We start from the raw sequence: 25,476 nt of genomic DNA on the forward strand, positions 1-25,476 counted from the left end.
GATTGGTGTGATGTGTGTAAAACCCACTCCACGCCTTCTCTCCTCCCTCTTTCTGACTTGCGCAGGTAGGAGGGACGGAGGTGGGAAAGAGGAGTAGCTGCGCCAGGCGCACGGTGTGCCAAACTTGCAAAATCCGCCTGGCCACACCCAGCTGGCGAAGCGCAGGTGCACTGCTGAAAAATTAGCAGAATGTTCAAAATAAATGATGGTGATACTGAGAAGTTGGGACTTATTTTTTACAACTGAAAATACTTTTTTGTTATTACAGAGGGAGTAAAGTTATGAAAAAAGGTACCGTTGAGTACTGGTACCGAATTTTAGCTACCATTATCTGTTTGAATATTAACAGTACCCAACCCTACTGATTAATAGTCTGTTTGTTTTTTGTGTGATTATTTACAGACATAAATTTCAATGTGATAACATGAATACAATTGAACCATGCAGTTGTTTTGGAGAATGAGAGCAAACTGTGTTTTTCCTTAAGGACATACAGAGGATGTTGTGGCCTCAGAGGACTGACTGTGCACACGAGTACCCAAGTGTCCCCCCTGCTCACCTGCTGCCAACCTACTACCTTCCACCTGAAACACAGGGCCTCAGGTCAGTACACATTCCTTGATGGGGGGTATTTTGTGGGTACATCGTAGCAGCATTGCTTTGATCCAGTTGAGTTTGAAGTTTCTCAGAATGATCTTCAATACTGCAGCAGACACAAAGCAACGAATACTGATTTAAAGCCAAGAGACAGAAGAGTCAGCTTGTGTCTCCAGAGTTTTACATCAAAACATACCACATAAAAATGACTTGCGAGTGAAGTATGTCTGATTGTGTGTTTTTAGCTCAGTGGCAACTCTCCTCTATGGGAGCAGCAGTCCTCCTCTGACGGTAGCTCTGCCAAACTGTGATCCCGTCCCCCAACCATATCCAGCCCTCCTGCCTGCCTCACTAGACTGGCCTCTGGAAGAAAAGGAGCTGCCAGATCCCTCTGCCTCCCAGGTATCTGTCTGCCTGTCTGTTTATAAGTGTGTGTGATTTGAATAGGAATATAGTGGTGATGGATGCAAAACGTACACTATGTTCACGGAATTACTATCACAACTATCTGTATGTTTATGTTTGTGTTGTCTATGGGATGTGGATCTGTGCAGAAGAGTATCAAATCATTTATATGACTATGTGTGATTACAGATACTGCAGTTACGAAGTGGAGGATGGACGCTGGAACAGATTGGATCCAGAATAGCTGAAGCTATGAAACAAGTAAGAGGGCTCCTCACACACGTTTCTGTCTTAAATGACTGAATGCAAATATACCTTTTTAGCAAGGATGTCCTCATCAAGTATTTTGGCCCCCTGTGGGAGTTATTGAGACTACAAAAACACTCAGTCCTCACATGGTTGTACAGGAGTGTTACACAGTAATGCTTCTTGTACTTCCATAAACGATCTTTGGCGGAGCACAGACACTGGCTTGCAAAGAGCACACAAACCCAACAACAGCCAAGTTTTATTTGAGCCTACCATCAACTTGCTCACAGAATTAATGTTAATTAGCAAAAGCTGTCATGACCTGCTGCCGGCGACGTTTGTCATTTAACCTGTGAAAGAGACGTTCAGCTGGCTAAAACTAAGAAGCTGCTTCCTGAATGTTTTGTACACTGTTCTGTGCTTATGAGAAAGAGAGAGGAGAGATGACAGATTTGTTTTCATCTGAGCTTACAAGATTTTGCCACCCCAGGTGTCAGCACTTAGTCAAACATTGGTGCAATAAGAGAATTTTTCACCTTCACACACTAATTTAATATTGCATATGGAGTGAAATTCCTCAACTGTAGAGAGCTCGGCTGAAGGGGAGCCACGGTGCAACACTAGCAGGCTGAAGCGGACAGAACATAGAGTTTTGTAAAGAAAGGCTATTGAGCAGCTTTATTTTAGCCATTACTGGCACATTAAAATATGACAGGATTTTCCCCGATATCGATTCTTCAGCGCGTATCTATCTCTTTGAAAGGCAGTATTCACACACTCAAACCAAAGTTGGCACGTTCAGAAGAATTCATTACATCTCATATGTAAGAATGTCATTATGAATCATTTTAATCCCTCTAAATTGCTCTCAACTGCTGTCGTCTAAACCCATCTTAAGTCTTTCATTTTCAGAGCTAACAGAAGTTTGTTTGTATATATAGGCTACTGTACCCCGCTGGCAGGTCTACAATGAGGCAGCTCTATTCTGGCGGGCCAAAGGCAATGGCAGCCGTGCCCTGCAGTGCCTGCGCCAAGTGTTGAGCTCATCCCCGCCTTCCCACCGCCTCTTGTCCCTCACCAACGCCGCCAACCTGCTGCTACACCATGGCCTGACCACCCACGCACAAACACTGCTGGAGCAGGCATTGGCTCTCAATGCATCAGAGGTAAAGGCTAGCCTGCTGGGTTTTACCCTCATAGAGTTGCACAAAAATGCTCAGTTACGTTTACTTTACAGCTTTGGCCACCATATTGGGTTCATATATTTGTTGACAAAAACAAGCAGTCCTTTAAAAAGACACATGCTTCAACTTCATACACAAATTTCACTGGAAGTTTTGATAAAACCTGAGCAATACCATTGTAGTCATCACCCTTTTCTCATGAGAAACAGATTCTTATCCATCAGGTTAGCCAAAAAAAACCCTTCCCAGTCCTGCCATCACACCACACATGCATGAGATCACATCTCAAGTTGGATCTAATAGGTGAAAGGACAAATCAAAAGTTTATTTTAGCCTTTATATGAAGTGTCTGGAACAAAGCTTACTTCATCCAAAATCATTACCAGCAATACAAGTTGGCGCAGAAGATACTCCACTCTGAAAACTAGCTAAGCAACATTTGAATGCCACATCATGTTCAAACTAAGCACATCTTGTAACGACCACTTACTGTCAGTTTTAAGCACCCTGCAGTATATTGTGCCATGTGGCGAAGTTCTCATCATCTCAAGGTGGTTCCAGGAACATGAATATGAATTTAGTCCTCTTAAGTGGCGTGCTGATTCTCCACATTTTAAGCTAAAAGATTACCTTGGGAAGATTTAAAGCATGAGTGAGTGGCCAAAAAATGTGCAAGATCTGCAAGATGCTATTGAGTCAGCATGGACTAAAATCGATGGGGAACATTTCCAACATCTTGTTAAATAAAGCTATGAAAAAAAAAGAAAAGAAAAAAAAACAGGGACGTGTAAAAGTAAAAACAGGTGTCTATACAAAGTATGTTGATGATACACCAATTCAGGAAGCACAGGTAGAATATATGTAAGAACTGGAGGTGGTAAACTAGAGTGGGGAATGCTGATATCTTCATATGTCACTCAATTGCCACAAACTGTAAAAGTGTAGTTGCACTTTCAGAAAAGATGCATGTACATGTGCATGTTTGTCTTTACCTCTCTGTAGGACGTACCTACACCTGCTGAAGCTGAGTCACTTTTCACACATGCCACCCATCAGCTAATGTTCCCCTGTTTTTGTTTTGCTTTCCCTCCCCTCAGCCCCACACCCTGCTCAGTCTGGTGAGCGTACAGTTGGCCCAGGGCAATGTGACAGGTGCACTGGCCTTGTTCCGCCACATCCTGGTGACGGCCCTTTCCTCCTCGTCTGCCTTCTCATCCTTCGCTGGCTGCGAACAGTGTCGCACCAGCCTACCTTTGCTGCGTTGTCTGCAGTTCTACCCCTTCCTTTACAACCTTTCACACCGACAGCCCTGCTCAGGTACGTTTATCAAACACACATGGAGCTATTTCACTCCCTCTCTGAAGTATAACTTTTTCCTTAGAATTGTACTACTTGTAGTGGTACTCCCCCTGATTTTGTTATAGCAGGCAGTTAACCTGTGAACTGTGGCGAAGTGTCAAATCATCAGTATAAATCTGGGATAAGAATTAGGGATTTAGAGACATTATTAGAGAGCTATACCAACTTGAAGAGTATCCTTTAAAGAGAAAACTTTCTTGATTTTTGAAGGCCTAATAATTGCATCGTTAGACTGTGTTTAGGCCGAGCAAGATGTTGAAACATTTGGTTTCTCATCACTGACCTCTATGTACAAACATGCAAGGACAGAGCAGTGATAAGCATTATTTATATGGAAAAAATTGTGGTCAGATGTATGACCATATCTGAATGTGTGAAACATTTTGAATCAATACATTTGTGAATGTGTAAAAATACTGTAATCAAAATAAATTGAATGTTGAATATATAAACAATATCTCAACAGCTGCAGCCACAGACCAACAGCAAAGAAGGCTCACCTCATGGCTCCCTGATTGGATAGTGAAATGATGTTCCTGATTGGATAAACAAATTATATGTTAGTCTGAGCATCCCGACTGGCTATTCAGGAGGAAGTGTGAAAAGTGGGACAAAAGTATTTGCACTCGTAGTTTTATTTCGGCACTGTAAACCTGGAGTTCATACATTTTTTCACCCACAAACATAAATGTGTAATTGAAAACTTTTTTTTTTTTGTTATTTTAAATGGTTGTGCCAGTCTTTTTTATGCGCTTAAACTCTGGAAAGTATTTGTGCAAATCATTTTTATTTGATTGCAAAATGGTCATGCACAGCTACAGATCTCCTTTTGGTTTCAAAAATTAGTTTGTCCAAATATTTTTTACACATTCGGAGATTTCAATATAATCATACAAAATGTTCTCACACGTTCAGATATGGTCATACACAGCTACAGTACTTTTGACCCTATTTTGTGTCCATACATTTTTTTTTTTTATTATTATTTTCTTACCTGAGCTTTGGCATAAAGATATGTAGATAACAAGTTGATTTAAACAAATCAGTTTACAGTAGCCCATGTTCTGATTGATTTCACAGCTTGTCACTTGTAAACCCACGGTGTTATTTCACTTTTAAATTTGTGTATATTTTATTTAGTCTAAGACATTACTCGATGCAAAATGTTTGTACCACAATGTGTAAATCTGGTGGCATTTATTAAAGGCTGATAAGTCTAAATTATTGTTTCAATTGCCAAAAATCTTTTGTTAAATACATGTCTATGCTAAATTGTCCAGCTCCAGCAACTACCTGTGTCAAGCTGGAAATTAGCCATGGGCTTAAAATGACCTTATGCGCTGTGGGCCCAGACAGGTTCTGCACTTTTTTTAATCTTTAACTCAGAAACCCGGCCATGTTGTCCCTAGAAGCTGAACAGTAGCTGTGAGAAACAAGTAGTATGTTGCGCTTCTGATGTGAACAGAGACTGCACCTACTTTTTTATTCATATCAGTGGGAGTGAAGAGAAAAGTGCTTTGAAGTGGGAAATTTTGCCACTCAATAATTTAGGCCGCAGAAAATAGCTGATGCCAAATTTAGAAGGGTCTATATTTTACTCTCCAAAGCTAAATATTGCTGCCTTAAACCACGCTGAATGCAGGAGGTCACAAAAGTACTTATAAAACACACACCTACCTCGAGTTAGGGTAAACGTTTAAATACAAAAATATACACAGACATTCTCATGTACAATTGCTGCAGTTTCTCCAACATGTTTGATTCTGTATTGTCAAACAAATTGTAATGATTTGGGCTCTGTAAACAACATCATACAAAGAGTCTTGCTCAGTTGCTAACTACTGCACTTGAGAAATGGCTCCATAGCCCAATAATATGGCAATATCAATCACTGTAGACAAGCTAACAAACAACAGGAAAACACACCAGTACAACAACGAGAGCTATACAGGGCTGCAACAATAGCAGCATTCTCACAGCACTGCGGTGTCTGGAGTTATAATGAAGAGCACGCTCTCATTATTACTGTCTTAACAGCCTCATCCCCTTGTTATCTTTGAGTCAACATTTGCTACTTGTAAAAACTGTGTCCAGCCTGAAACAAGTCTTGCTGGGTTCAGTGTTGTAGTATAAGAAATAAAAACGTCCCTCATATGTAACATGGGTCTTCCATAGCTCTTATATGAAAGTGATATCCAGATCTAATGTCTTCCTGGCAATAACTGTCGTTTCCAAGTTTGGAAAAAAATCGCTTGCTAGAGTAAATTGAGACCATGAATGCAGTCATCGGAGTGTAGAGAGAGAGAGAGAAGCTGAAGAGGGACTGATTTGTTTGTTCCAAAAAAACAAACACAGTTGCTGTGTCTCAAAATATAAAATGCATCACTTTCTGTCAAGGAGAGAATTGTTTCCAGGGAAGAGCTAGTGCAAAAGCTTTCATCATCTGACTTTGGTTTGAACCACGATATCGGTCAGTGACAGAGTAGTAATAGGAGTCATGTTTGTAAAGAAAAAGTTGAAGGTTATTGGGCAAGGCAAATTTATTTATATGGTATATAAACGGCGTAAGGTACATGCATTTTCATTTCATACTCAAAGGCAACCCAAAGTTCTTTTACAGATTAGTTAGGTCAAGTCAAAGTTTATTATAGCCCAATCAAAAAGCATGTCTTAAAGGGCAGTACCAATAATGATTACAATTCAAGTTCAAGTCTTAAATTATTCCTGATGCACATTACTAAAATATCTGCAAGCAGGGTTCCCCCGGGTGCTTGAAGTAAGGGAAAAAAATCTAAGAAACAAATAGACGTGGGTCTTTGTAAGTTCTTGAATTTATATATTTTGTGCAAGAATAGAAGTTGAAGTTTATTTTTCTTTTACTTATCGTTAGTAGTTAAGTTACATTCTGCTGTCTGCTGCATGTGTGTCTCCAGCAGTTACGTCACTGTTTCACGCGCCACCTGCCACCACCTACACAGCATGATTGAGAATTGTTTACACTTTCAAGCCTCTCTCTCTTTTTAATTGTCTCTGAGCTTCTGTAAAGCCTGCTAGTTCTCATTATGAAATTTCTCAGTGTTGTAACAGTAATTAGCCTTGATCCAAGTCTCAAACTATGACATGTTGGATCCTTAAATTTGAGATAATTGCGCCTGGAAAGTCCTCAAAAAGTCCTTTCATGTAGGTATTATGAAGGTGTGGGAAGAATGTGCCAGTACACAGTAACGGTATTTTAAAAAATGATAATGAAAATACAGTTGCTTCATTGTCAGCTAATACCTTTTGGCTGCAGATCTACTGTAAGGGGACAGTTTGAATAATAATTGTGCTTCACTGAACTTGTGTTGCTCCAGAGGGTGGTGTCTGCATGGCTGAGAAGGACCTCGGTATACAGCTGGAGGAATGGGAGGGCAGCGAAGAGAAGCAGGATGCACCAGCCATTGCTGCTATGGAGGACTCCTTGCTCTTTGAAAGTAAGAAAATGATTTACAGTGACAATAAGAAACAGTCAGGAAATGTATACTGCATCCAACATGAGCATACAAGATTTTACAGCAATGGCCTTATTTGCTACTTTATAAAGTTCATGTCAAAGATTGCAAGCATGCTCACTTTTTGATATATGGGCATGTCTTGGTCTTGGACTTGAATATGCATTACTTATTTAATGATGTCCTGTAATGGTATAATTGCATCTTCTTGAGCTGACTGACAAAATGTCATTGGGAGTAAGACCACAACAGTCTCAGTCTTAATTTGCTGCACTGAAAAATATGTTTATCAAACTCCAAATAGTGTTTTTTTTTTCCTGAACGAAATGCTCATGTAGCTCAACACCACGCTAATTTATTCTCTGATTTTTCCTGTTATTCCCCACTTTTCAGAGGTTATCCTGGACAGCAATGGGTCAGGTGAGGCAGCCGGACAGCAGCGGGCGTCTCCCTCAGCCTCAGGAACAGCTAAAATGGCTACCCCATTTGGTGGTGGAGGAGTGGAAGGGGAGGAGGAGTGGCAGCTGAAGGAGGACCTAATGGGAGCCTTTGAGGGAGCGCTGGATGTCGGAGGCAAACGAGGGGATCTGCGAGGTATCCGGGTACTAAAGAATGACCGTGTCATGGGTGCCCGTGCCGGTGGTGGGCCATGCTTCGGAAACTGTGAGGATGATGAGGGAGCTGAGTGGGTAAGCGTGCATGGCCATCCTTTTCACAACATAGAATTATGTTTGAGTTCAACATCTGTGAGATCTCAGGGACTGATGTGACTGAAGTGTGTGTAGCTGAACTGAATGAGTGTCTTCTGTTCATCAGATAACCTTCCAGGTAAAGCGGGTTAGAAAGGCTAAGGTGGATGGGACAGAGAGTGTTGCCAGCTCTGATGACGGCCAGAACGGAGAGTCGCTGCCTGGAGGACACTCTGTCTTAGAGATAAGTGGGCCAACCATCCCATCGCCTGGCCCCTCAGGTACCACATACACCTGTAATATTTTCTACACCAGCGTGATCACAGAAAGAGCACTGAGGTGCTGGACGTCACCCAACTGAGAGAAATATTTTGTGAATTTTCGTGTTTTTGGGCAGGCCGCTGGAGGGACTACACAAGTCTTGGCTGGCCAGGGCCAGAGGAGTGCCAGCGGACACGAAGGGTAGACCTCACCACTGTAGCTAGTACCTGGTTGGCAGTTTCTGCCAAGAACATCGAGTAAGACTCTCACTCTCCTAATCATGGTCATGTTGTTTGTTGTTGTTTTTCTCACATAACTGGAAAAATAATATCCGCAGAGCTTTTAAAATACCTTAAAAATGTGTGGATTGTCTTTAACAAATACCTCAGTAGTTAGAAATAGAAACATAAACAGCAAACCAAAGGAAAAAAGAAAACATTACTGCCTCATTGACGTTCTTGCATCACAGCACATCAACAACCAAAATTCACTAAATACAGTTTTTAGTCTTTCATTTGATTTTCCGTTTTCCATCTCTTTTTTTTTTTCAGCATCACAGAGCACATAGACTTTGCCACTCCACTCCAAGAGCCAGCTGCTGAACCTTTATGCAACGCCAACCTAGCTGCCAGTATGCACACCCTTGACCACCTAGCAGGGGTGGCCAATCGTGCCGCTATCCACTACACTGGAGAGAGCCAACTGCGTGAGGTGAGCTGTGGCCGAAGCCATAGATACTCTTTATACTCCTCCTTTACTATACCTTAAGTATAGGAGTATATAACTAAGGAGGTCCACTCACAGTTAGGGCTGAGCACCATTTATATTCAAACCAATACAGGTACCTGGAATTAGGCACTTTAATCTCTCTGTTATAACAAAAATGTAAGTTTAGTTGTGAAAAAAAGTCCAAACTTATCCCTACCACCCTGTCAGTCTGTCATTAGGGCATAGCATAAGAACACTTTTGTTTGTGTCTGAAGAAACACTTAAAATTGTCGTGAAATAGTCGTGTTTTATTGGGCATCAATCTCACATTTATGCACAAATTGTCAAAAAATAGACATGAAGCATAAACGTTTCTGGTCGTGGTTACGCGCGAGAGATACAGCTTAGGAACAGTGCTGCACAGCACCAGTCTGGACAGCTGCATATATTAAAATAAGCATATCTGTTGAGTGAGATGTGTGAGTAAAAAATTCGTCTGACACAGTCTAGACACAAGGTGGATCACCCTAACCAACATTGCATATTGCATTACAAATATCTGTGTCTGTGTCTGTTATGAAAAAGTTAAACCACACTTGCAATGGCTTTCGGCTCGCTATTACCCTGACTGAACTTAAACAAACTGCAGGGAGGATATAGTTTCACTCTCATCCAGATGCGCTCTGAGGTACTGAAATTTGGCACTGATTGATTGGATAAAGCTTCATCTAAACTATGAAATTGCAGTTTTAAAATTCCATAATTTTCTTTTTTACCTCTAATTTTCTCACCAGAGTGTTTTGATTGGGAAACAAATGAATGCAAAGCTGGAAACCTGAAGAATAACTTGAGATGCAGTTCAGCACTGTGTCAAGTTTTTCTAGTCATAAATCTATAACAAACATTGCCAACAAAAAAGTACATAGTTTGTGCCCAAGTCTGTAACATAAAGTGGACATGTCTGTGAAGGGGAGACACATAAGTATCCACAGAACCCATTTCCATTCAGATATCTTGAGGTGATAGGTCAAGGGACCTCTCTGAAAATGGCCGTGCTGTTTTTCCCTCGCCAAAATTTAGCCTAACTTTTGAGCATTATTTAATGCCCTTCCTGAGAAGCTAGCATAAGGTGTTGGTACCACTGTATTCCTTAGGTCTTCTAGTTTCATATGATACCAGTATCATCACGCTAACTTTAAAAGTCAGCAGCCTATGACCTTTGAAAGACAGGCGTTGGCAAAAATAGCAGCACGCAATTTAATATGTTATATTTGGGTGCGTTAAAGCTAACAGGAGGTTTTGTTTTTGTGCTGGGTACTACAAAAGAACAGCAGGTCCAGCAGGGTATACAGTAGTTAAATTCTGAAACAGCCACAGTTTAACAGCCGAGACATTTATAGGTTGATTTAAAGATCATGCAACAGGTATAGATACTCTAAAGTGGAATAATTATTTTAGTTTATAAAGAAAATATAGCATAGCGTGATTGACAGTGAAAGAGTCAAACCATTATTACATGGTCTGAACAGCCCCACTTCTTAGTTAACAGTCTCACATGTGTCTCTTCTTGTCCTAACCCCCAGGTCCTGCAGAACCTCGGCAAAGACAAGTTCTCTCCTCAGTCTTTTGAGCAGGTGGGAACACGCATCGCTAAAGTACTGGAGAAGGTAAGAGCTCTCACTTCTCTTAGTCACAGAGAAACTTTTGTGTTGAAATAATCAATGTTTTGACAACTTAAACATCACGTGAACATGTTTCATTCCTTTATACAATACTTAGTTCCCTGCTACACTTAACTACTATTGAAATGCCAATGTTTAATGGAAAGGATCAGATCAGATGACACTTTACATTGTGTGCTATGTAAAAACATTGAATTGCACACACACTTGCTCATTAACCAACTCTTTAAAGCTTTGCTGTCAGTACTACTCAAAATATCTTCAGCGCCCACCAATATTAACAACGATTTGAACTGTCATGGCTGTGCATAATTTAGCAGTAACACCCAGCCATTGTAACACCCTATCGCAGCTTTAAATTGTACTTTCATCCCCCTCCTTAATGTCTGTGTGCAGAATCAGACATCTTGGGTATTATCCAGCATGGCTGCACTGTACTGGAGGGTCAAAGGTCAAGGCAAGAGAGCCATCGACTGCCTGCGACAGGCCCTCAACTACGCTCCCCATCACATGAAGGTAAGTTAGACATCAGCTGTTCCCAGCAATAAACCCACCGGATGCTTACACTAAGTAAATTATTGTTTCTGATATAAAATAATAATAATATTCTTTTTTTTCCCTCTTTAATGCCAAACCAGGACGTGCCGCTTATCAGCCTGGCCAACATCTTCCAGAACGCTCGGCTATGGGAGGACGCTCTCACAGTCGCCCGTATGGCAGTAGAAATCGCCCCGCACTTTGTCGTGAACCACTTTACCCTTGCCAACGTCTATATAGCAATGGTACTGGCTGCAGTCAATCTCTGTTACTGTGTGATCATTATGTGTTTGCTTGTCATGACATGACCCACTGCTCAAGCCGGGCTCAGACTACAGGAGTTTTGGGATGATTTATCCCAATTTACCTCTCTTAACAACCAGAGGAGAGATCAGCTCTGGGACCTTGGTCTGTTCTGATGTTCAGCTCAGACTATCTGGTAATGGGATAGGTCTACAGATCCAGTCTGAAACCGCCAACCTGCTGACATGCTCATCAGGGCTGCCCCAGTAGTATCAGACTTGTTTCATATGCAGGATTTAAGTTCTGGCTAATTTTATTTATGATGACATCAGTGCAGCAGCTGACGGTGTTTTCAAGCGAAGGAAAACATTCTAGCCCTTGCGGCCAACATTACCTAGCACATGGATGTAGACTGATATTAAAGTCAGGGTTCCCATGGTCATGAAGTTCCTGGAAAAGTTATGAAATTAGAAAAACTGTTTTCCAGGTGTGGAAATGGTTTGGCATTGACAGTTTTTAATATGTATTATATGTTCTTAAACAGCCCAGAACATGCCTGCGCTGTGTGACTTTTTCCATAAATCAAACATTTGTTTAACATGAAATAAATGCATACAAACTTGTCATTTTTTTAAATTCAAACGCGTCAAATTGCGCTGACACCTACAGGATTTTTGGTTTTCTATCCCCAAAAAAGGGGCGCAGATTTGACGTTTAGTCCCCATATCTGCTGGTCTGGTATATTGGCATATGCACCTAGTTGGTTGGGGGAATGTCTGATGAGCGAGTAAAGTTAGCAAGCGCTAGCAGTTTGCTTATCCACCTGGGAAGAGTGTGGGGCGGCTGTAGATCAGGAGGTAGAGCTGGTCTTCCACCAATCGGAATATCATTGGCTCAATCCCCAGCTCCTCCAGTCAGTCTCTGGCCGTTCATCGGTGTGTGAGAGCGTGTGAATGGTCACCGAGCAGCAGGCGGCACCATGCCACTGTGAATGTGACTCGTAGTGTAAAAGCACTCTTATTGGTCATGGCTGTATTGCTACATAGGCCAACCTGTTTGAAACTACTTAGATAATGTTACTGAAATGGGCTAAAATATTATGGGAAAGTTATGGAGAAGTTTTAAAATTCAATTGGTAAAAATGTGTGTGAACCTTGTAAAGCTGAAAGTTAAAATCTCACCTCCAGTTCTCTCTGAAGAATTGACAACCCATGTTGGCCGCGTCTTCCCAACCATTCTCTCATCCAGACTGATGTAGCTTTCTGCTTTTGGTTTTCCAAGTGCAAAGCATTTACATTACAGGAAGTTGTGGCAACAGGTTGTTTTGTATAAATCTGCTTCCCCATGAGATCACATGAGGTGGTGCGTTCTTGTTCCCTCTGGCACTATAATCTTACTAATATCCTGTAGTGTGTGATGCATGGATGTTTTCAAATCTCATAGTGTGTGCATGTTTGAGATTAGAGAGAAAAATGTCTCTCAAGTTACTCCTTATGTGTGTGATGTGGCCTGATTTCAAAACCAGTTAGGGTTTGAAACTTCCTGTAGTCTGAACCTGCCTTCAGCACCTCAAGTTTAACCACTCCATCAACTGAAAGTCAAGGCATTTACAAAGCAGAAATGGAAGTCGTGTCCTTGTGGTGACATGGTTGTTGTTTTTCTTGATGACAGGAGGAGTTTGAGAAAGCAATGCGCTGGTACGAGTCTACTTTGAAGCTGCAGCCAGAGTTCGCCCCCGCCAAAGACCGTCTGAGAACCATCCAGTGTTACCTGCTCACCAAGAGGGAACGCCGTCAGCCCTAAACCACTGAACCAGTTTGACCCTAGGAGTTACCCCAACAGACATGCACACAGCAGATAAACACTCAGACACATACACACACTCATCTGAAGACCTCAGATAAGTAGCACAAAATAACAGTGTAAGAAACTTTCATGTGGTTAAAGGTGAGGCATCAAGATCCATATCCAGTAGAATCTGGGTTCTAACCCAAAGAATTAGGTCTGAAACGTCACAGAGTACAACTGTAGATAATTTTGCCCCACAACTTATGTGTCAAACGCAGGACCTCTTGTTATCTAACAATCAAGAAGTTATGATTGTCAGACTTTTTTTTTTTTTTTAGGTTTGCTTAACTTGCAAAAATGAAAGGGGATAAAAATTGAATAAGGTTTGCAAATTCCAGTTACTTCTTCTGCAATATTCAGATTTTTCTTTGTGCTAATTGGAAGAAAAGCTCTCATTGTTAAAGGCATTTCAGCATTCTGCTATGAGGTGGTGGCATCGAGGAGGTTCACAGAGATAATAACATACCGCGGCCAGGAGATGGCGCCATGTTTTAATGTAACTTAATTGGAAATTTTAAATGACAAGGATGTTTTACAGTATTTGCTTAAGTCTTCTTTCTGAGATGGTGAGAAATGTGCCTCTCAACTCAGAGGTCAAAGGAGTTTGACGACAATATATGCCCTCACTATTTCTGCTTCTTAAAATGGATGGGAATTCTCAGTTTTTGCACTTTTTTCTATATCATTCCTATTTATATGGGACCTACAAACTGTTTGATTTTGCTCCGAGGTAATTTAAATACAAAAGAGAGAAACTGAAATATGCTATTACATTTGCTTCTTAACTTATGGAAATCATAAGGCAGAAAAAGGATTTGCCATTGACCATCTATTAAAAAAAAAAAAAAAACTCAAGTGGAATCTGTATTAAATGTACAGTATTAAAGGCAGTGTGTGGATTTCATTAGTTCATTTCTCTGCGTCGGTTATTTGTCTCTTTGGGAAATAAAATGTCAAGTCAAATTTATTTCTGTAGCACATTTAAGACAACATAAGCTGACCAAATGCATATACCAGGCAGAGACCATAAAATCCATGAGTAATGCAAGAACTTTTGTTTTAAGTTTGGTGATCTAAGTACATTAAAAAACAAAGTAAAGAAGTGCTCCTTGAGCTGGTCTGTAAACGACTCAGTAGAGGGGATGGATCCGGTGTGGTGAGGCAGTTTGTTCCACAGACTGGGGGTCGCGTTTGTTCCTGAGCTTTTGCAGAGCCTGAAGGATGACCAGAACTGACAGGTCAGAAAACCTGACTAACCTGGGAAGGATGTAGGGCATTAAAAGGTCAGATAAGTCAGAGGGAGGTAATCTGTGAAATGCTTTACAGGCAAATGGTAAAGTCTTAAAATTAACTCTCAAACGAGTATGGGGGAAATACAACCGTGTTTACAGGAACCTTGCAGCAGTGTTCTGCACATACTGCAGTCTTGAGAGTAAAGACTGACACTCAGTAGTCAAGGTGAGCTGTAATAAAAGCATGGATTACTTCTCTTAAAATCTTGGAATGATAAAAAACAAAGTGTTTGTATTCCTTGAAGCTTGAATTAAACCGTAGAGGTTGTAGCATTTCATCATTATCACTACAGCCACATTAAATGAGTCCTTGGTTGAAAACTGCTTCATAAATGTGACTGCGACCTTTTTTTAAGTTTCCAAACTGGCCTCGTGGTGGCACTGTTTGCCTTTTTTAGGCACACTCCTTTTATCAACTCCTACAATCTCTCCCTTGCTGTGCGATCGTTCAAAGTGTGTTCTGTATCTGGGTTTAAGTCAATTTTATGATCAAAAACAAAAAGCAATCCACACTGACATATTGTATATTCTAAGGATGGCTGTAAGGACTGATTAATGATTCAAACAGCCAAAACTGTAGCTCAGTTATCACAGCCCAAACATTCAAGTCAAGATTTGTAAGTCAAAGGGAGACTTTTTTCCCCTGTTAAAGGGTTTTTTGGGGGAATTTTTTCCCTAATCCGTTGTGAGGGTCTAAGGACAGAGGGACATCGTATGCTGTAAAGCCCTCTGAGACAAATTATGGTTTGTGATGTTGGGCTTTAAAAATAAAATTGAATTGCACTATAGTTTTGACATCTTCTAATAGTTTTAATGATTACCAGAAATTGACCTAGTTATGATGGTAAAATCATTTTACTGTATAGCACAGGTCACACTCCGGGTTGTTAAAATCTTAAAACAGTCAAATTTGAATTTGTGCTCTTCCAGTGTCACACAATTTACAACTTTGGCCTTTCTAGATCAATTTGGAATTAAAGAGCCTATTCAGTTCACTGATTTTTTTTTTTTTAATTTTTAAGTCAATACGCTTTCTACATTGCACCAATCTTCAACCTCTATACACAACAGTAATGAATCGACCTTTAGCCAGCTGACTTTGAACTTTGTGTAGAAGCAGCCAAGGAACTACGCTCTACTCAATATTACGGGTCTTCGGTGGAGAGCTTCAAATACCTTGGTGTCCACATCACTGAGGGCCTGACCTGAGCGTTGCATTTGGACTCAGTGTTGAGAGAAGCAAGGCAGAGCCTGATTTACCTTCGTCACCAAATACTAAGGAATTTCAACTGCACCATCCAAAGCATCCTGACGGATAACATCACTGCCTGGTATGGAAACGGCCCCGAAAAGGACCACAAGGCCCTGCGAAGAGGGGTTCATCCAGCTGAACACACTACAGGTGCTGCTCTACCCTCCATAAAGGATGTCTACACCAGACACTGCGACAATAAGGCCAGGAGATTCAGAAAAGATCCCTGCCAGGAGATAACTGCCTTTCACCCTGCTGAGGTTGGGAAAAACGTACCAGTTATACCAGACATCAGTATTTTTGACAGCACTTGTACTTAGTAATCCATCCATCCATCCATCCATCCATCCATCCATCCACCCATTTTCATCCACTTATCCGGGGCCAGGTCACGGGGGCAGTAGGCCAAGCAAAGCACCCCAGACGTCCCTCTCCCCAGCAACACTTCCCAGCTCCTCCTGAAGGACCCCAAGGCGTTCCCAGCCCAGATGAGATATGTAATCCCTCCAGTGTGTCCTGGATCTACCCCGGGGCCTCCTACCAGTGGGACGTGCCCGTAACACCTACAACAGGAGGCGCCCAGGAGGATCCTGATCAGGTGTTGAACCACCTCAACTGACCCCTTTCGACGTGAAGGACCAGCGGCTCTACTTCGAGCTCTCTCTGGATGTAGTAGCTCCTCACCCTATCTCTAAGGCTGAGCCCAGCTACCCCACAGAGGAAACTCATTTCAGCGGCTTGTATCCACGATCTCATTCTTTCAGTCACTACCCAGAGCTCATGACCATAGGTGAAGGTTGGGACGTAGATGGACCAGTAAATCGAAAGCTTCCCCTTCTGGCTCAGCTCTGTCTTCACCACGACGGTCCGGCAGTGCCCATCTCTGCAGAAGCTGCTCAAACCGCCAATCCATCTCACGCTCCATTCTACCCTGACTCATGAACAAGACCCCGAGATACTTGAACGTCCTCACTTGAGGCAGTAACTCTCTCTCAATCCGGAGGGGGCAATGCACCTGTGTTAAGGCATTTCTGAAGGCAAAATGGGTCCAACCCAGTACCAGCAAGGTGTACCTAATAAAGTGGCAGGTGAGTGTATGTATGTGTGCATATGTACACTTCAGACTTATGCACTTAGACACACACAAGAAAAACAAAACAAGAGAATAATACATAAAGTACAAATACAAAAAGAATTTTAAAAAGGTGCTCCCCTGGATGACTGTCAGACCTGATGATACAGAACCACATTCCAGTAGCTTCTGTTCATTATTTGTTGAACCGCGTCACTACACTTGTCTGTCAGAGGGCATGACTTTTGAAGGCAGGCTCTTGTTATCTGTTATCAACAATCACTGTAATACACAGTATCTTTAACAAGTATTTATCATTTTCATTGCATATTCTTTCTCATTTTGCCCAACAGCACAAAGTCTGCATTCAGTTCATAATAGTGTTCATATCCTTCTGTATATGATTCCAAAACAATTTTAATGATTGACAAAACCAAAACGTGACCAAAGTGATGCATGTTGTGTTGATAGACACAGCAACATTTGTTAAAATAAGTATTAAAAGCAGAACAGATTTAAACACTGCAGGTTGCACTGCAGTGGAGCTTACAAGCAATGAGTGAACAATACTAAAGCAGTCCAGCAACTGTGATGACAGGTTCTTAAAATTGATTAAAAAAAAAATTAAAAGACTAAATGATTGAAGATCTACTCCCTTATCCAGTGGTTCCCAACTGGTGGGTCAGGGTCCAAAAGTGGGTCACGGATCTATTCTGAATGAACCGCATGTGACTCACAAACATGTCAAGTTTGTAAATAACATACAGTGAATTCATGGCACAGAGTTTTCATTTTGAAGTGTCGTTACCTGCTGTAGAGTGAGGGAATAACGGACAGCTACTTAACAGAGACAGCAAACTAGCTCGACAACATGGCCAAATGAAAGTATGAGACTGAATGTATTAAACTGTGTGGACCTTGAACTAATGACTAAGGTGAAATCTGGACCCCGTGGCTGGACCAGTTGGGAATCACTGACATAATCTATACTGTATTTGGGAAAAGTTTGACTTGAAGGTGTGAAATCCTCGTTTGGGCCAATTGTGTTGAGTCACAACAGATGAGCTCTCTAGAAGACGAGATAAGTGTCTGATTTACAGGTTCAAAATAGATTTCATGTTGTTTACTAAAGGCCAAACAGTTGGGGCCAAACATTTTGAATTATGTCACATTTTGCTGTCAAAGTTTTGACGTAGCAGCGATGCAATCATATATTGAAGTTTCCAGTCTTAACATCTGGCTATTTTCTGACCTTAAGAACATGAAACACTGTTGACATGTTCACAGGGCACACTAGAAAGATCCCTTAGATCGTCAAATAAAAGTGTACTCATTGTACCTAAAACCAACTCTCAATCAGCTCATGGTGCTTTTAGGAATTCTCTTCCACATGAACTACGGTCTGCTACACCAGTGTTCTCTTTTAAAAGCAAACTAAAAACATATCTTTTTTTCACAAGCTTTACATCAGGTTCTAATGTGTATTTTTATTTGCTTTAGGAATTAGTATTATTATTGTTATTAACTCCCCTTTTTTAAGAAGAATCATACTACCCTCTTTTGTTTTAAGCACATTTAGTTTACACTTATCATATGACATGTGCTATGTAAATAAAATTGACTCAACCTGATTGACTCACAAATTTAGATCTGCTTGTTTTCAACCTCCAGTTTGAAATATCCAGATATTTGCCATCTGTAATTGTAGTCAAAAGCAAACTAATGTTAACTAGAAACTCATGAAGCTTCGTTTGACAACCATGACCCTGTTTTTTAACACTTTACAAAACAAAATTCCTGAGGATGTGTAAAGCAATGAATATGTGAGACATGAATGAAACCCTGGCAGATCAAAGCTGTTTATTTGAACGTTATGTTGCCGATGCAGCGCGGAGCATCTTTGAACAAAGACCAAACAGTGCGTCCACAAAAAAAAAAAAAGTGCATCCACATAGTATCCTTGTGAAACAGCACTTTTTTCCCTTTAAATTGCATTACCTAAAAATGGCACAAGCACAGTGCTGCCTGCTATTTTTAGAATCCTGTAAAGGAACAAGATGGTTGCAGAGGAGCTGAAGTGTATGCACAGACTCCCATAAATACAAGCACAACACATGAGAGGGCAAAATTGCAGCTACACATTTCCCGCTTTCACATTCGGCATCGCTGAGAACAAAACGGGCTGCTGCATTGCTAATGGACATTATTTATTGTTAGCCCCCTTGGTCTATTCCTGTGCAGCTGAACCCACTCCCTGCTCTGTTTTGGAATGTTTCTCAATGAATAATTGACTGGAGTGGTATTTTTGACCAGCAATGTCTTGGGTGCAGTGTATAAATAGCTCATGTGCAGCAAAGCGTGCATGGATTTGTCAGGGGCGTTAGGCCTGGGAGTAGGAGCCCTGTTATGTAATAGGCATGTGAGTTGGCACACCATAGAGACACTGCATTGAATGGTTGTGTGTGTGTGATGCTCTGTACCCATTGAGTGTTTTCAGAGTGATAGTATACTCACTGGGAGTCCTTTGTTAAGTCTGCTGCAGCTGAGGCAGCTCATTTTATGATTGCATTAGTATCACAAGCTTACATTTAAATAATGCACTTTGTTTAATACATATATACATATATAGATTAGCAGTAAAGTATGCTCATCCATGTTTAATATCGATTGAATAAACATTTATTTGCGGAACAAGTATCATGTAGTTCAGCTACAACAGTGGCACATGAGGTCAAATATCCTTATTAATGTGGAGCTGCTAGTATTTAGATCTGACCTGGCATTCTTACACTCATCAGATGCATGTAAGTAATAGTTAAATAACCTATTTTTGTGCAGCACTGGACTGTTAAATACATCCCTATTGTTCTCTGAATATTTCATGCAGCTCTCTATTTATGTGCCAGTCATACTTGCTGCTAAATACACATCGAAAAGTCATTTTGGGTCGAGCAACACTGGAACAAGTGGACAATGTTTCTGAGGTTGTCATTTGTTCCGATGCAAAACTTTGGATGCCCATTTCCACGTTGAGATTTGTTATTGCACCTCACAGTGTGTGGATATATTTGGCTCAGCACTGCTGAATATAGAAACACTGAATGGATGTTGCTGCAAGATATTACATAATGATAGTGAATTTCCTACATGGACATGAAAGGAGATGACTATTTTAAAGACGCAGAGACTAAGAATGGAGCGACACAGGGAAAGAATGTTTATTTGAATTTCTCTCATTTATGGTGTAGATTTAGAAACATTTGCATGTGTTGTTTTGTCGTCAGATGTCAGACTGACTGCAGCAGAGTAATACTGCACCTGATGTCAGACAGAATATGTAAGATGTGGTGAATTTTCTAAATATCAGAAGAAAATAAGTTAATTGTTTAAGCAACAATAAAAAAGAAAGAAAGAAATCGAATTATAGGCAGCATACGCAACGCCCAATAATAAAACAAGAAAGTGAAAAACAAGCAAGTCAGTTGGAAATATGTATTACATAAACTTCCGTTTGTCTTTTGCAGCATTTTAAGCAGCAGTACAAGTATTTGGATATGTACGTCAGTTCTTATTTTACACATGAACGTGTTTTACGTCTGTATAAACACACAGCATAATAAAATATCATCGTATGTTTTTAAAGGATCAGTGGCTAAGAATTAGGGGGATGTAGTAGCTTCTAGCAGTGAGGATTGCAGATTGCAACCAGCTGAAGCTTCTCCTGGTTAAACTTCTTTCAGTGTTCATTGTTCAGGAGGTTTTTACCAGGAGCCAAATCATCCTCAAAGGTCTCTTCCTCTCCAAAACCAATAAGCTAGATGATTAAAAGCAGTAAAAACACACAATAAAGTAGTTTCACTTTCTGATGTTTGTCATGGACGGGCTTTTAACTACGATGGCCGATGTGAAAACGCGAATGGCCTCATCTAGAGCCAGTGTTTGGTTTGGCTGTTCTGGGCTACTGTAGAAACATTGTGGTGCAACATGGGGATCTCTGTAGACAAGGGTCCGCTCCATATGTAGATATAAACGGCTCATTCTAAGGTGATTATACACTAAATAAAACATACTTACAATATTCCATTTTTTGAAAATACATCAACCTAAATCCTACACACTGGACCTTTAAATACAGAAAAAATAAACCGTCTCTGGCCAGTTCTGATCCACCGTAAAACTTAAATTAAAAGCCTAATCCCAATTAAAGGCCCAGTCCCTTTTACTAGCCCGGTGTTGCCACACATTTTGACAAATAAAGGCCTGTCTCAATTAGAGGCTGGGTCTGGTCTTGCCAAGCAGTTCAGTTTCACAGAACTTCTTTGGATGTATAAAACAGGTTGTTGGCTACACATTTAATTGTATTTTCCATCTTTGCTGAGCAACAGTTTTGTGTAAATGGAATTAAAGGCCTGTCCCATATAGACAGCTGTCTCAAATACAAGCCTGTTGAGTTTAGTGACTTAAGCAAATAGTGGCCCGGTCTATAATGAAGTTTTACAGTAAGTAATTCAGGTTGAAAAAAAACATAACAAAAAGAGACTGAGGATGTGCATCTAAGGATCTTAAAGTCCGTACTGCTTCATAGTAGATAGCAAGAATCTATTTTCTCCACCGTTTGCCTCTTGTGTTTTGGCTAAAATTCCTCTAAATACTGCACTAGACATTCACGGAGTCCCTACAACAACACAGTCCCTACCTCTTGTCTCCCCGCCGTCTTTACTTCTCCTGCAGTCTGAATCAGGTTGGTTGTGTAGTTTATGACTGTATGTTGTAGGAACAGCTGATGCAATACAGACCAGTTGTCTCATCTGAACTCAGTCCTGACTTCACTGTTGCTTTGGTACCATGGACAGCTCCAAAATGATGACATCACACTCTCCTCAGCATGCTGTGTGCTGCACCACTGAGGTTACAGACCTGGGGTCTCATTTATAAAACAATGCGTAGGATCCATACCAAAAATGTACATACGGACAGAAGCCAAAAATGGCATGCGCCCAAAAAATATTCGACAATATCTACAATCAGGCTCCCGCCGCATCACCAATTTCCTGTCTCTAAAATGTTCTCAAGCAAGGATCAATCTAACATCAACATGTATGATACTGTAAAATATTGCTTCTCAAACATCAGCAGTGGAACTACACTTGCAGCAGCTATCTCTCCCTAATCTTAACCAAAGTGTTTTTCTTGCCTTAACCTAAGACAGGAGTCAGAGTTCTGGTGTCAAGGTCCTGCACTTTGTACGGCCGAAGTCTCCACAATGTAGTGTTTAGTTACCTGTGAGAAAAATTGTCTCTGAACATAAACCAGCCAGTGATTATATTGCCACAACAACATCATTAAGAAAGCAGTTTAGCAACTTGCAAAGGTAATTTTAAGGAGACATGGTTGACAACAACATACATGTCAAAATGTTGCATTGTCCAAATGGGGACCAGGGCTTCTCTCCCAGTGTTTAGAACGTTAGGATGGTTCAAGTTAAACTTTTGAAAGAAGTGACTGATGGGCTGATCAACCCCCAGCCCACTTGTCTGGACCAATACAGTTTCAGCCCCCACCTTACTAGCTTTATCCAAGAGTTGAAAACAGCTTTCACATTTTCCAAATCATGAGCACAAAAAAACTGTAGCCGAACCCGTGCCTTCAAGGGGGGTTCAGAATTTTCATGACAAACCCCCGAAATGCCATCATCAGTCACCAGCTCCTTCACCTCCTCACAAGGTGTCTCCATGCTGGCTGGGACAACAGCTTCATGAGGTTGTATACCACTCTAAGAGGTCTGGAAAGCAGGAAGCTCACTGAATGCACTTCAGGACAGGCAGGAACCACGTCTGGCCACTATGAAACAATACGAGTTTATGCAGAATGGATGGCAACATTTGGAGGCTTTCCAACATTTGGAGGCTTTCCATCAGCCCAGACATGGTTCACAGTCAAGTAACTGCCTAAACAATGTTCACCCAAGTGGCAACCTCAGAGAATAAAACATGAAGCCAACATGGAAGTGCCTATAAAACTGCAGTTCCTCTAATGTCCACTTGAGGCTGGCTCCAATAAACGAGTCAATCCTCATAGACCCCCATGTTAAAATGTCCGACTTTACAGCAGAAATAAACGTGTTCACAGTCTGATACAAAAACAGTTTTGGTCTCTGTAGCTAATTTCAACATTCATAAATTTGAGTCAAAATTTTTTCATCTATTCTAATCATTCACTCTGACTGACAGGCTGTCTGCGAGGCGCCGCTACAGCCTATGAATCAGATCCACCCCTCAATCCTTCACAGCTCCACCTTCTCAGCCAAATATGGTCACTTCTGGCTCCAAAAACCAAGAAGGTGACAGCCAAAATGCCAAAGTCAAGGCTTCAATACAGGAGTCCACAAACCAATGGGTGACATCACAGTGGCTATGTCTATTATTTTTACACAGTCCATGTGTCCACACTAATTACAGGTAGGACAAACACCCACACAGACGTCCCTTTGAACTACGTTTGTACAGGTGTTTGTCCTGAACTGAAACTGAAATATGTACACTCAGTTTCAGAGACAAATATGATACGATACGATATGACATGACATGATGCGATATACTTTATAGTCCCCGTAAAGACATTCATCTTGGACTCAGGAGCTGCACAAGTATTGCTACCTGAACTTTTGTTTGGTATGTATTTCTAATTTCTCCTAGCTATTTGGGATCAGTAGGACCTGAACAGTATAAGAAACTCATCATTGTCAATGATAACTAAGTCCCAGTGTCCTCAAACCAGACAACAACAAAGTCCTGATGTCCTCAAATAAGTACTTCCTAATTTACAGCATCTTAACTTTTAATTGTTGCTAAAATTGGTCAAATCTGTTGCCGTATCAAACTACAAACTTTATTGATCATAGATAAACAAGTTTCATTTATAAAATCTGATCAGGTTTTGGACCTTGTCCACTTTTGTGTCGGGATCGGCTGCAGACTGACGTGGCAGAGATGGCTGCCATCTTGTTTTTACATGGATTAGTGTGTTGTACTCTTACTACGACTAGATGGCATAAAAAAGTGTCCACAAACAAGGACAACTAAATTAAGTAGAATGAAGTTTAAGGTCCAGTAAACCCAAAATGTGATGTCCTTATATGAGGACACAGGGTCTCAGGAGGATAATATAAACTGAAATATTTACACTCAATTTCAGAGACAAATCTGACACGATACAATGCCATACAATACAATATAATACGATACGATATACTTTATTGTATATACTTTATACTTAAATTTGTCTTGGACGCAGGAGCTGCACAAGTGATGCTATAATAGTAGTAATATAATATGATATAATATAATCTATAAACCTTTTACCAAAATGTATGGACAACCCTGATGATGACTCGGTATACAGAAAGTAGTGAAACTGCACATAAGTGATTGAAAGGCTATCGATCTGAATCGTCATAAAGAAACCCTGCTAATGCTCATGGAGGGTATCAAGTCTTTCTTTTCCAGAGGTTCAAATCTAAGTCAAGTCAGGAGTTACTAGGGCTGCAACTAACGATTATTTTCATTGTTGACTAATCTGTCGATTATTTCTTCGATTAGTCGACGAATCATTTAATCGAAAAATGTGTTAAAATGTTGAAAAATGTCGGTCTGTCTCTCCCAAACCAAAAAACTATGTCATCTAATGTCTTGTTTCATACTCACGCCAAAGGGTTTTAGTTCACTGTCATGGGAGAGTGTGTAAAGCTGCCAATATCTGAATGTAAGAAGCTGCAGTAAGAGTATTTTGGGGCACTTTTAGTACTTTTCTATGAAAAAAGACTCAAACCGATTAGTCGACTACTGAAATAGTCACCGATTATTTTAATTGTCGATTAGTCGACTAATCCTTGCAGCCCTAGGAGTTACTGATGCTAAAGTCAAGTTGAAGCCTTTTTTCCTGTTGTGTGAGTTCACACTTTGGGCCCTCTGTGTTTCTACCACTCTCCCTCTTTGGAGACTCTTTCAGATTCTACCTCTGCTTTTGGCTTTTTCTGTGAGCACTAATGTTGATTTTACACCAGGAACAAATTTGATCTTCGGGGGGTTGAAAGCTGTCAGGACAGACTCACAGCTGACCTTGTTGTTTGCAACCATCTCACTCTCAATCGTGCAGGAGCTGCTACGTCATAGGCTTGATGTATTCACATGGAGAACCTCTGAGTGCCTGGTATCATCCCACTATGATCACAGACCCTCGTATTTCGTCACAGCACACCAAGGTCCACTGGTGTGCATGATGCGCATGTGACCTGTCTGCATAATGCATTATAAATAGGCTGTATTATTTTTTTCAGTGTAAATCATTGTTGCATTCATAAAACACCAATTCCTGACATGATGCATCCACTAATGCAAAACTTCAACACTAAAATAAACACACTGTAAATGTAATGCCGTGAAAATCCTACAGGTTGTCTCATTCTTAAAGAGATACATTGATAAAGAAGAAAACATAATCTGACGAGGATTATTTTTGCTCCATACTTTGGCTATTTCTGCTCTGGAAAACCAGATCCAGCCAGCTTTTGCGCCTGGAAGCTGTCCTGTGTTTATGTTTTGCCTCTCG

The 25,476-nt window shown here is 40.8% G+C and overlaps 1 protein-coding gene across 2 annotated transcripts in view; it reads left to right on the forward strand.

The window, feature by feature from the left end:
* ttc17 (tetratricopeptide repeat domain 17) overlaps nucleotides 1-14,160 on the forward strand; it is a 23,595-nt gene extending 9,435 nt beyond the window's left edge. The window contains exons 12-25 of one of the 2 annotated variants that reach the window (XM_050060501.1): nucleotides 497-603; nucleotides 843-999; nucleotides 1,192-1,263; nucleotides 2,193-2,417; nucleotides 3,533-3,752; nucleotides 7,148-7,267; nucleotides 7,679-7,974; nucleotides 8,102-8,255; nucleotides 8,372-8,492; nucleotides 8,787-8,946; nucleotides 10,527-10,610; nucleotides 11,022-11,141; nucleotides 11,264-11,407; nucleotides 13,077-14,160. In XM_050060501.1, the coding sequence (XP_049916458.1) occupies nucleotides 497-603; nucleotides 843-999; nucleotides 1,192-1,263; nucleotides 2,193-2,417; nucleotides 3,533-3,752; nucleotides 7,148-7,267; nucleotides 7,679-7,974; nucleotides 8,102-8,255; nucleotides 8,372-8,492; nucleotides 8,787-8,946; nucleotides 10,527-10,610; nucleotides 11,022-11,141; nucleotides 11,264-11,407; nucleotides 13,077-13,208 (2,112 nt within the window). In that variant the 3' untranslated portion in view covers nucleotides 13,209-14,160. Of the gene's footprint in view, nucleotides 1-487; nucleotides 604-842; nucleotides 1,000-1,191; nucleotides 1,264-2,192; nucleotides 2,418-3,532; nucleotides 3,753-7,147; nucleotides 7,268-7,678; nucleotides 7,975-8,101; nucleotides 8,256-8,371; nucleotides 8,493-8,786; nucleotides 8,947-10,526; nucleotides 10,611-11,021; nucleotides 11,142-11,263; nucleotides 11,408-13,076 lie in introns of both variants that reach the window. The other variant, XM_050060420.1, reaches the window with a different exon arrangement.
* The last annotated feature ends 11,316 nt before the right edge of the window (nucleotides 14,161-25,476 follow it).

This window comes from Epinephelus moara, chromosome 1, assembly GCF_006386435.1.
Source record: "Epinephelus moara isolate mb chromosome 1, YSFRI_EMoa_1.0, whole genome shotgun sequence".
Classification (NCBI taxonomy): domain Eukaryota; kingdom Metazoa; phylum Chordata; class Actinopteri; order Perciformes; family Serranidae; genus Epinephelus; species Epinephelus moara.